We start from the raw sequence: 12,560 nt of genomic DNA, 5'->3' as shown, positions 1-12,560 counted from the left end.
ATTTTGACTATTGAGTGAGTATTTTCATTTTGTCATCAAACCTGTAATTGGCATCAACAGTCATCAGAAAATGTGTCTTTATAACTTCAGACAGTGTTTCCATGGTGTGACTGCTTAAATATGGATGTGTTTCTCATATAGGGCACCCAAGGAATTTGGAAACTGCCACTGCCACGCCTTACAGTCTTCAGCATCCATCCACTACTCAGAGTCTGAGTCTTTGCTGTCTGCAAATAGGCAACTTAAAAAGGAACAGGGGTTTCTCATCACTTATTGCCTAGGGTATGAGTAATTTAAAGTAACATTAAGGTAATTTACTAACAAAAGGTCAGCAAAATATTGTGAGGAATTCTGTGCCATATGTTTTACATACAAGGACGTGAATTTAGAAGTGTTCAATAGCTGCACTTGAAATGATAAAGAACTACACATTTATTCCCATACTAATTTGGTCAGTGAATGCATCACATATTGGTCAGCATACATTTCCTCATTTTTTTCAGCACTTGATTCAGTATTTCACAGACTATAGAGCTTGCCTTTATTATATACTGAATACTGAAAGCTGAGTATACAGTAAAAGACATGCTAATTTTTGTCCATGTTTCATTTCAGTTGTTTAGATGTTCAGTCTGACTGTAACCCAATGAATTTTTTCATGCCATGGGAGCTGATAAGTAGGTGTCCATGTCACTCAAATAGCAGCATGTGCCCTGACATGCTTCTCATTTCATCAGTGGCAGGGCTCAGCTGTCTGTCTGCCTCTCTGTGTGAGTGTCCTGGCTTAAAAGGGTCCTAAAGCAACCATTTATTGATCTCGCCTATATCTCCTCTGTAGAAGCAAAGGTTTCATAACTTTGCTATCCTACAGCATATATATGTGTTACCATAATGCCAATAAAGAAAGACATCAATAATAAAGAGAAGAAATAAATGCTTTCCATCAATCTGGTAGAGGTTAAGCGGGCATTTCCAAAACACTGAGATATCTATACCCTGATAAAGGGGGTTTTCTTGAAAAGTGCTCAGACAGAAAACCAAAGAACTGTTACTTATTTTTACCTTAACAGTATTTCTTAAACAAATACACAAAGAAATATTTCTTTCTTTTGCTTAACAGAAAGCCAACATGAACACCATGAACAAAAGCTGTCACTAACTGAAGGAACCAAACTGAAGTCACGACAACAAACATCAAAGACAAGCCGTCCCAGCTGTCTTCCTCCCTGGACATTTGGTGAGTGGTTGAGAAGTTGGTGGGTTGGGGAAGCAGCATAGTGTTTTCTATTAAAAGCAAGAGCTCAGAGTTCACAACCTTGACTGATCCACCTTACCACATATACTCTGCAGCGCTTCGTTGAACGCTATAGCTTCAGTGTATCTATTTCAATGCATACTTAGTATATGTGTCACACTGAGATCTTCAAACTGGACACACTTCAACGGTTTCCTGTGGGATTAAGGATTTTTACGGCACAGATATGCACCTTCATAAGGTCCTGATTTTTATCACATGGATTCTTTGTGCATATTCTGGTAAGAATTTTTTATATTTCTGAGTAATTTGGTGTTAAGGAATTTGGCAATTGGTTCTGAAAACAGAGATTCTGAAGGGTCTTATTTATAACTGCATTTACGACATAACTCTTCTAATCCTAGAATTTGAAACCATGTGAGGTTACTGATCTGTTTTTATAGGAATTATTTTTTAAAATTGGCATTGTATGTGTGACCTAAGAATCTAATTAATATGTTAAAGATACATGTCACATATGTAGATATGCAGTGATAGCAAGTTAGACACAGTGGAGAGTTACCCTATAACGCAACTGTACAAAATGGTAGCTAGCAAGTAGAATGTGACTCTTTATGAAAAACAGGCTTAGTCCAAGATGCTTCTGATACCTACCTTTTTACAAAATTAAAATGAGATATTTTTATATATATAAATTGAAAAACATTGCAATGAAAATGTGGGCAGAAAATGATAAAAATCCAAACACATATATTAATTTTTCATAATTTTCAGCAAGTACTATGACTAACAATGTATGTATGGTATGCAGATGTTTGTATGGGAAAATATAAGTCATATAAATCTAAGGATTTTAACAGTGTTTGCTTAATTTGTTTGTAAAATTTACTGTAAGTGATGTCCCCTTAAAGACTGATAGCTAAGGTCACATATTTGTCACAGTGACCGTTTAGTCTCACATATTGGTACACTCTGCTTCCTCCAACCATCGTAATTGGATAAAAAAAATATTGTAACCATTGTATAATAATTTAGTTCAGGTTTGTCAAAAATATTCGTACAAAAAACACTCTAAATTGCCCCTTATGTGTTTTAACTAATAATGTCGGAGTTTCAGATTTAATCAGTACATGTAGTTTATATTAACCACAGAAGGAGACATTAGGTATTTTGGTGATAGAAGACTAAGAATCAGACGCAGAGATCTGCATTTTACAGTTCAGCACTTGTGGTATTCTCAAAGTCTTACAAATGATTTGCATAAGTTTCTTTCTAAGACAAGCCAAATTACTGGCATGTAAACAATTTTAAAATGGTGGAGGCAAGAGGCAACAAATACCAGACTGTCTGGAGTAGTGCTGTCCAAAGTCAGTTCTCAACATCCAGCATTGCGGATGTTTCAGATCTTTCTCTGGTTTAGCACACCTGAACAAAATGACGGCTCATTAACAGAATCTGCAGAACTTTGACATGCAGAGGAAGTAATCAATCAGCTGTGTTGGAACAGAGAGACATCTAAAGCCCCCTCCACCATTTTGTCACCCCATAGCTGGCGCAGTAGAACACTAGCAAATAGCAACTCAGAGTGGTCAGTGACTGACAGCTCCAGGTGTTTCTTCTTCCCTTCTATTTCTGTTCTTGGATGAAATAACACGGACTTGACAACAAACAGGATATAAGCAGACATTAACAGGGACAAATGACAAATACAAGAAATGTACACTACACTACACCAACCCTGACCTCCTGATCTTTGATGAAAACTTGAAATAGAACGTATAGAAGAAAACCGAACCTTCATGTGTGATGAGGGTTCATGTGCATGCTCTCTGTTGCTGGCTTAATGAAACTTGATCCCAGTTTGTCCAGCTCAGGCTGGGGGAAACTTACCAGTACATTCCCGGGATAGCACACAAAGGATGCCACTTGACTTCCACTGCTGTCTGTTGGGTCAATTGTACTGATCTGTCTGACATGTTTACTATCACAGCAAAGGCAGTGGCCATCCCACTTACTGTAAATATGAAAGAACTACAAATTTCAATGAATTTCTTTGGGATTTTATGTGATATGCCAACACAACGTAGCGTCCAATGGTGAAGTGGAAGGAAAGGGCTACAAGTCTTTAAGTTTTTAAACAATACTGCAATGCTCTTGAGGTATGCGTCTGCCAGCATTGCACATCTAGATACTCAAATTTCTGTAAGCAGGAGAAATGCATTTGGGGAAATGAGGTTTATTATCTAAAAGCTCTTCTGAGTGGTAGATACAAGTCAAAAGATGCTATATAAATTCGCCACAAACTGAAAGGGTTGCCCAGTCTTTGCAAAATGGTTACAGCTTAGTCAGATTCAATTCTCACCTCAGATTCCCAGTTAGACATTGGAGTGACTACAGGCTTCTTTTTGCCAGGTCTATGAATTTAGGTGGACAGTCATACTGTACACCACTCTACACCACTCTTTTCAGATTGGTGTAAAGAATTTAAATAAAGGTGTATTTTTCCTTACATTTCACAATTATGCACCACAGTAGATACCCAGGGATTGCAGGGATTAGGTACCACAGCCACCCTCAAATAGCTAAAATCTACAAATATTTGAGAGCCCTCTAAAACCTCTTAAAACTTCCTATTTTAGTAGTTCACACATCAAAAAATACCTTAATATGCATTAAAACACACAACGGAAACCTCTTTGGTACTACCGCAAAAGTTAATTGGTTGTTCTGAATTGGCGGCTTTGCATATCCAGCCAATAGTAGCATGTCAAGCAGCATTGTTTTCCGACCTGCATTTTCTGTCAAACATTGTAGAAATGCTATACAAAGAAATCTGCGAATGGTCAAATTTTCCACAAATAATTTCAAGCTAAAGTCCACAGAATTGTCCACAAATAGGTCCACTGTACATTGTCCTCCAAATAATGTGAGTGGTGTCTGTCTGAGGTTGTAATATGACGAAATGTCAAGAAGCTTAAGGGGTATGACTACTTAAATGATACTGTATTACTCAATTATGTTTAATCTGTTTTCCTATGTCTTTGACATTTGACCCAGTGGCATCATATAGTTTATGGCAGCACATTTAGTAGGGATGAAAACATCTAAGTCTGTTTATTTAAAGCATTGTGAGTATGGAGAGGTGTTAAATATGTTTTATGTGTACTCATATCAAGCTGAAACTCATTTCATGACAATTTGCTGGCCAGAGCTGGCTGCTCCAAACACCTGCTGAGTGCTGAGATTAGATCCACAAACAACCTTTGGAGACAGATTTGACTGAGCGACAGCCAGTGGAGAAGCTTTTCACCAACATGGAATGTCAGTCACTTGTCCAGTGTTGCCGTGAAGCTCTCTGCTCTGTTTGTCCTTGCCTGTCTCGAATCAGACAGTGTCCTCTCATCCTGCTTTTCCTCTGCACCTGTTTTCAGTCCTCATGTTTATGAAATTAAGGGTTTCAGATCGCTGGTTGTAAATTGAGGAAAAGTTCAGAGCAGGAACCACAATTTCCTTTCTTCAGCTCTCATTGTGAAAATATTTCTGAAGGACATGAGAGGGTGGCATTACCTCAGAATGTACTTCACTAAACTTGAACCTTAAGTTAGGCAAGCCCTAATTGAAATTGTGTCCATCTCTCTTCAGGGTTGGGATCCTGCTCAGAAGATGAGACGAAACTGGTGAAAACCCTGTTTAAGGGTTATAACAAAGTGGTTCGTCCAGTTAACCACTTCAGCGATGCTGTAGTAGTCACCGTGGGCCTGCAGCTTATCCAACTTATTAGTGTGGTAAGAGTAACAGTTCCCCTGTGTATTTCCAAGAGTGGAAACAGTTTGGAAAAGTTTTGGAAATTTACAACCAGCATTTAGGGGTGGAGATTTGTTGGCCCAATTACTGACACAATGTGATCCCCATCATCAACCCCAGCATCCATACAAACATAACCAGATCATCAGACAGAGGATCCCATACTTTAAAAAAAAACACAAAGACTGAATACTTCAGACGAAACAGAGACAAAAGTGTGTGTGTGTCTGTGTGGGGTGGGGAGAGTTGATAATTTAATTAGTTGAAGGCATGTAATTTTAACTCTATGCACACTACTTGTAGTCCTGGCAAAAATAATGTACACCCTCTATCATTTGTAGCATTTTACATGTCAAGAAGTAAAAAGGATCTGCTCTGTAGAAGGATTTAAAGGGACTTTTAAGGTGATAATTTTAATAAGTCCTGATGAGGAACTTATTAGGATTCAGGATTTTTGAATTCATGAAGAGTAGTTGGTCAACAGTATCAATAAAATCTTGTACCATGTTTTAAACTGTAGTAAACAAGCATAATATCACTATCATTTGTATACATTTTTAGACGTGAAACATCATGAACAGTTACTCTACTTTTCATCACTGATTCTAAAGTCAAGTTACAAGTCAATAGCTTTTTAAATACACCAATATGATTGTGATTTATTTTTAGTTGCTAACAAAATGTCTCTAAAAGTCCCAGTGATGTCAGTTTATGTGTATGTAAAATTTCTTTACAATATTTTTTTACTGACATTGAGACACCATGTCATTGTGACATTCTATGTCTTAATGTTTGTAGAAAAATTTCGTTGCGTAATACTGGATGCTACTTTGATCAATTCTATTATGTACTTATAGGAGCCCATTGATAAATCAGCCACAATTTCCCAAATTTTGGGTGATTCGTGATCGTACTTACATGTGAAATCAATGTTATCTATTTCCGCACAAGTCTGAAAATCAGCCATTGCCAACTTTTCTCTGCCCTTGGAAAGAGCTGACTGATAGACCTACCCACCCTATCTAATGTCCATGTGCTTAGTTAACAATAGTCCCCCCACTGTTGCCATCTTAACGATTTTGTTACTGTGTTTAGAAATTTTTCAGACAAAAAAATCGGTATTGACCAAATTGGAAATGGCAGGTCAGGGTTTGTAAAGATCAGTTTGCTAATAATGATTCACAAAGGAAGCCAGGCATTTGTCAAACTTGATGGTATGCTGAAGAGGCAGTTCGGTCATTTGATTCAGCCACATTGAAGCAGGAATGCATCGAAAAACTGCGGGACAGTAGATCTTGAGTGCTAGGTCAACGAGTTAATTTCTATCTCTGATGTTGTTCCTTTATTTTTCTCAGGATGAAGTCAACCAGATTGTGACCAGTAATGTCCGTCTCCGACAGGTAGCTGTTTTGTGTGTTGTCTTCCTGTGTGTAGCTATAATGTACTTAATTCAGAACATTTTATGAATTCATTTCAAGGACCGTGAGACCGTGACAAGGAAGGTTTTAAGACATTAATTTGATACACTGTATGGAGGGCCAACACAGCCATTATTTCTGTATTTATTTTAAAAGAATAAATACATCAATAAATTATTAAGATCAATACTAATCTGGTGACCTCCACTAGTTTTGCAGTCAAGTTTATTCACCATGTGGTCTGTATGACAATCTGTTTCTACATTGTCTGCTAATTGTGAAATCTGTCTAAAGAGCTGATGGGAAATGCCTGAAAACCCTCCATCGCAAGGCCGCCATGATTTTCAAAGACTCAGGCTAAAGTAGTGGAAATTAACAGATAAGTGTAAGCCCCGCCCACAGCCCCGCCCCTCTGAGTTTAATATGGTGACACTGCAGGAACAGGAACCATGAAATAAATAAATACATATTTAATTAATTATCTGCATCTGCACATGCATTTGCATTTGAATTATTTATTGACATATTTAATAACTAAATTGTTTCTCATATAAATTATTTAATCACATTAATTTAATTTGGAATTAAATTAATGATTTAATTATTTTAATTAAGTTTTTGTTTATTTATTTATTTATTTAATTTAGTCCCTTTTGGCCCTCCATGCACATCCAAGCCAGAATATTTATATTAAAAGATTATTCATTGTCAGTAGATCAGCCTGATCTATATCAAATTACATCTGCTTAACAAGATCAATCACCTGAGGGAAGAACAAATAAACAGATTAATTATTTGGAGGGCTGCCTTCCCATTTTTCATCCTAGCAATGGAAAGATGTGAACCTGCAGTGGGATCCAGATGCTTATGGAGGCATCAAAAAGATCCGAATTCCTTCAACAGACATATGGAAGCCCGACTTAGTTCTGTACAACAAGTAAGCAGAACTGCTGCTCCGGTTTATACAGACATCTACTCTTAGCTTTAGCTAACTGAATATGTGGTCACACTCTGTCTGCCCTCTGCTTTCTTCCTGTTCCTTGTTCCAGTGCTGATGGTGATTTTGCCATCATTCATGAGACCAAAGTCCTGCTGGAGCACACGGGCATGATAACATGGAACCCACCTGCAATCTACAAGAGTTACTGTGAGATAATTGTCCTTCACTTCCCATTTGACCTCCAGAACTGCAGCATGAAACTGGGAACCTGGACATATGATGGCACTCTGGTCATCATCAACCCAGTAAGAGTGAAGCTTTTACTATGTTGTTTTTGTTCAAAATGTATTGCTTTACAATAAGAAATGTCTTTGTATTTGAGAATTAATTTGATTGAGCATCACAAGTTAGTGCAGAGTTGTGATGCAGAAAGAAGTGCATTTTGTGGATATAATTTAACCCAATCCTAAAAGTTTGGCTGTGATGTATGCAATGCGCCGGCTCGATGAAGTTTACCAGACCTTAATTGCTCAATATTTGGAAGCATATTGAGGACGTTCTGGATAGTTTCGTTCACTTTATCCGCTGCCATTGCCTATATACAACCACAGGCAGACTACAATTCTAAAATATTGCAGAAACTCATCATTCACAAGTTTTCCTTCTGTCAATTGGACCCATTAGAATTCAATTGGAGAAATTGAGCTCAGTAGGAGAAATTCCAGAGAGAGCATTAAATGGAAATGAAAATTGATGGCAATTACGTAAAAAGCCAATGGCCAGGCTGCCTGTAAGTTCCAAAACCTTTGCAACCTCTGACAGGTTTTCTTTCAGGATTTCCCTGCACCTAAATCCAGTAATTACACCACGACGAACCAGTTTTGCTGTTCAATGATAAAGGAAAAAAAAAAATCTCCATACCATCTGCCACTGTAGGTGTGTTCAAGGTGCAAAATGTCAGCTTTCCTCAACATGTGAAAAAGTTATTATCTCAACTGATCAGTCCTCTTTGTGGCTTGGGGGGTAACCTTCAATGGAAATTCTGATTGCGTTCTTCTTGCCAGTCTTTCATAAAGTCCAGGTTCATATGTTCAACATAAATCATCATAGTAGCTGTCCTGTCTTCTACCTAAGCTATGGGTCTCTGCAGGTCTCTGTGGAGCCGACCTGTCATCATAGGTGGACGTTGATTAGTGGACGTAGGTTCCATTTTCAGAAGATAGGTTACACAGTGCCCTTAAGAGACACTCGGCCTCCTCAAAGCCGTTCCTCCTTGACTTGACTTGTTCTGTTGGTTCACAAACAGGAACTTCACAACTACTAGGATAAATACACACAAGAGCTGGATTTATACTGAGATTAAATTACACTCTCGTGGATTCCTTTTACTGACTGTGTGACTTCTGTCAAGCAATTGCTTGCAATAGTTTTGTTCAGCAGTATCAGAGTAAAGGTGACAGATAACAAAAGCAAGCCATGTTTTGCAAACCAAAATTTTCCTCCTAAGTCATAATTCTGCACTACTTTGTGTTGGGCTCACATATAAAATCCCAATAAAATACATTGATGCTTGGTGTAATGTAATGAAACGTGAAGTTCAATGTGTATTTGCATATCTTAAGTTTGCTTTCTGGCTTTAGGACAGTGACCGACCAGACCTCAGTAACTTCATGGAGTCAGGTGAATGGGTGTTGAAGGACTACAGGAGCTGGAAACACTGGGTTTACTACACATGCTGCCCTGACACGCCCTATCTGGACATCACCTACCATTTCCTGATGCTGCGGCTTCCCCTTTATTTCATTGTCAATGTCATAATTCCCTGCATGCTGTTCTCCTTTCTCACTGGACTAGTCTTTTACCTCCCTACTGATTCAGGTATGTAAATATAGAAACACTTTTTTCTTTTACAATTTAAGGGAATAATTCATTTTTAAAGTTCTCACAATGAATTTGCAAAAGCATATATTGATGTTATTTTTAAAGAGAGTGTTTGCTGAAGTTCAAAGTGCAACACATGAGAATTCAACAACCATAAAATGTGGAAATCTGGAAAGAAAATATTTAAAAGAAAGAAAGCACAGAAAAGTTTACCTATGAATTGACATGACAGAACCACCAAAACACCTTAATTGTAGAAAAAAAATCCTATTTTTTTTTTTTGACATTTTGAGTTTATAGTATTGTTTCACAAAAATTGGAATCTATACTTAAATTTAATACTGCATTAATCCTTTCAAGATGAATCTTATGAATAAAGGAAAAAGTAAAACACATATATGTATTTATTGTAGTGGTGATTTGTGTCTCATGATAATCAAAAAAATGCCAGATGGGCAGATTATTATTATTCACAATCAATGCAGAAAAAAAAGAAAATTGGTGAACTGAAGCATTCAAAAATAATAAGGGTGATAAGGGTGGGAAGAGCAACTTGGTGCAATTACATCAATTATTGCAGTCAAAGCAACACAAAAAAAATTGTTTTACTCATCATAAATGCATTGAAACTGAATCAACTTGTCCCTTTAGCCTGACCTGTCAGTTATGGTTCCTAATGTCTCATTGTGATTGTTAATTTAAGATGACATGCTTTAGAGTTTAGTGAACTTTTAACTAAACAGCAAAGTGCCTCAAATAAACATGAATAACTACAAATCAAAACATTACTGACTGATCAATCTATTCAAGCAGATATTATGCTGCTACAATGAAGCCCTGCCTTTTTGTGATTAATTTTTTGCAGATTCTTCTGTGGAGCGTAACTCTAAATTATTTACGGAAAACCCTCTATTCACTGATTCTTTTTTGTAGAGCATGTCTAAAATATTCTAAAGAAAATGCAGCTTGGGTAGCTGAATTACCAAGGTCCAGTGCTACATGGCACGGTACTGGCTGGTGTTTGCAAAGTAACCAATTCAGGAGCACCATCTGTTTTCCCTGGAACTGACTGGTTGTACCTCCAAGAGCAGAGCTAAAGATTACTGTAGATGTTAACTTCTACAGTAACATCTACAGTGCTAAGAGGATTTCCACTGTGTGTATTAAAGCATATTTCGATATACTTAGTGTTAGAACTATCAAAATAAGCAGTTATAAGCATTTTTAGAGGGGGTCTCAAGTATTTGCGGATTGCAGTCAGCTGATGTTTCTAATTCCTGTTATTACCACTGTAGTTTATTTTATGGTAAAGGTTTTGAGAGGGGGAAACAGGATACTACCAAACAGACAAACTCTTCCTAATGACCGGGCAAAAAAAAAACTTTTTTGTTAATTTAATTACTTTATAAAACATAAGTACTTTACACCATACCTTCAACATAATGAAAGTATAGCGTGGTATTGTGTAAAGGTGTTTTGCTGTTACCTGCATTATGTTTTCAGACACAATGTTTTTTTTCTCCCCGACTCAAGGCGAGAAGATGACTCTGTCCATCTCTGTCCTGTTGTCTTTGACTGTCTTCCTGCTGGTTATCGTCGAGCTGATTCCCTCCACTTCCAGCGCTGTCCCTCTCATAGGGAAATACATGCTCTTCACTATGGTTTTTGTGATCGCCTCCATCATCATCACGGTCATCGTCATCAACACACACCACCGCTCGCCCAGCACACACACCATGCCGGCATGGATCCGCAAGGTTCATGCTGTTTGCTCTGTGGTAGAAAGTGAGAAACGATGCATCTGTTCTGTAAGTGGCAGAACTTGATCAGTTTTCTTTCTGTGTCCTGTTAGGTCTTCATTGAAACCATTCCAAACATGATGTTTTTCTCAACAATGAAGCGACCCAGTCAGGAGATCAGCCAGAAGAGACTGTTCCCTACTGACATGGACATATCAGATATTTCAGGCAAGACACCCTAAACACTGTAGCATAAAACCAAGTAAAGTAATAGTAAAAAGAAAGTACACCCATAAGGCCCTGACATACTTCATCCAAAGCCAAACAGTTGACACACAGTTTAGTGGTTTTCGACTGTTCATATTTGTACACACCTTTCATACAACGGTGCAGCCCACTGGAGGGACACTCCTCCCGATTCATTATAATTCATGCCACTACTCAAGGGGGTCCCCCCTCACCTCCCTGTAGCTTTGATTTTACAAAGTTGTCACAGAGAGGGCGTAGTCTCTGATCACACATGAGGACTTTTTTGGCAATCTACAGGACCAGCCGAGAAAAGAGACATTGAATTCAAAAACAGGTTTCATATATGGACTCCAAGTGCGTTAGCAGACACACCACCACCGTGACTTGAACATGCCTATATCAGGAAGAAAGGCATGTGATAATGTAAACTTTGGGAAGAGAGTGTGTTGGCCAGAAGCCTTATAAACAGGGTGCTGTCCAACAATCGGGAGGATTTTGCTATGATTGGGCTAAGATTTCCTTGCAATTCGGTCGTGCTGACTTGGGCTACAGTTTGTAATAAAAATTTGCTGATCAACCAAAGTCTCTAGCATATAGAGTCTTATTCCTGAAACATCATCACACCCACATCAAGAGGAGACTGACAGAGGACACTGCAAGATCACCACACTTTTCTGTAGACAGCCTCTTCTGTGAGCAAAGACGTTGCAATTTCCATCCAGGTATTATTAAACATTTGCCTGTGGTATTTATATAGGAGTTATTTAGTGAAGAATCATACGTCCATCATTCCTCATCTCATCAGATAAATGTTCCTCAAAAATATCAATGTCTCTTGCCGAATAGTGGAAGCGAAGTAGTCAAAGAGAAATATCAACATTGCTGTCCGAGTGCATTTCTGCACAAAGCACAGCAACAAACTTCTGACCAATCACACAACACTTTGCAGAGATTTATGTCAAAATAGTTCAACAAGGATCTGGTGTCAAGTTCAGCAGGTGAACAGGTCTCTGAGAACAATTTTCATTATGTGTCTACGCAGACCCGCCTCCAGACGAGTTAAACAGGGGGGACATCGGCTTATTTTGGAGGGGCAAGGGGGCAAAATGAGTATAGCAATAATAATATTACTCAAGTAAAAGAAATATTCCAAAAAAGTTACTCAATGTAACATCTACTTCCCACTTTTTAACATAAACAACATCAGTAGCCTATATTCTTCTTATTAACAAGCTATGGTGCTGTACTGGTATTAGCTAGTCATCTTTTAGCTA

At 38.0% G+C, this 12,560-nt stretch overlaps 1 protein-coding gene across 1 annotated transcript in view; it reads left to right on the top strand.

Annotated features, from left to right (window-relative positions):
* Positions 1-1,286: 1,286 nt before the first annotated feature.
* Positions 1,287-12,560, top strand: part of chrna1 (cholinergic receptor, nicotinic, alpha 1 (muscle)) — a 16,650-nt gene continuing 5,376 nt past the window's right edge. Inside the window, 9 exon segments of the mRNA XM_015023825.1 lie at positions 1,287-1,434; positions 1,437-1,536; positions 4,898-5,040; positions 6,415-6,459; positions 7,305-7,414; positions 7,527-7,722; positions 9,058-9,295; positions 10,832-11,055; positions 11,151-11,265. Of these exon segments, the coding sequence (XP_014879311.1) occupies positions 1,405-1,434; positions 1,437-1,536; positions 4,898-5,040; positions 6,415-6,459; positions 7,305-7,414; positions 7,527-7,722; positions 9,058-9,295; positions 10,832-11,055; positions 11,151-11,265 (1,201 nt within the window). The 5' untranslated portion in view covers positions 1,287-1,404.

This window comes from Poecilia latipinna, unplaced genomic scaffold (genome assembly GCF_001443285.1).
Source record: "Poecilia latipinna isolate Pla-1442-1.1 unplaced genomic scaffold, P_latipinna-1.0 Scaffold3424, whole genome shotgun sequence".
Classification (NCBI taxonomy): Eukaryota; Metazoa; Chordata; class Actinopteri; order Cyprinodontiformes; family Poeciliidae; genus Poecilia; species Poecilia latipinna.
Note: the sequence above shows the minus strand (reverse complement) of the source record. Positions and strands in the feature narration are given on the sequence as shown.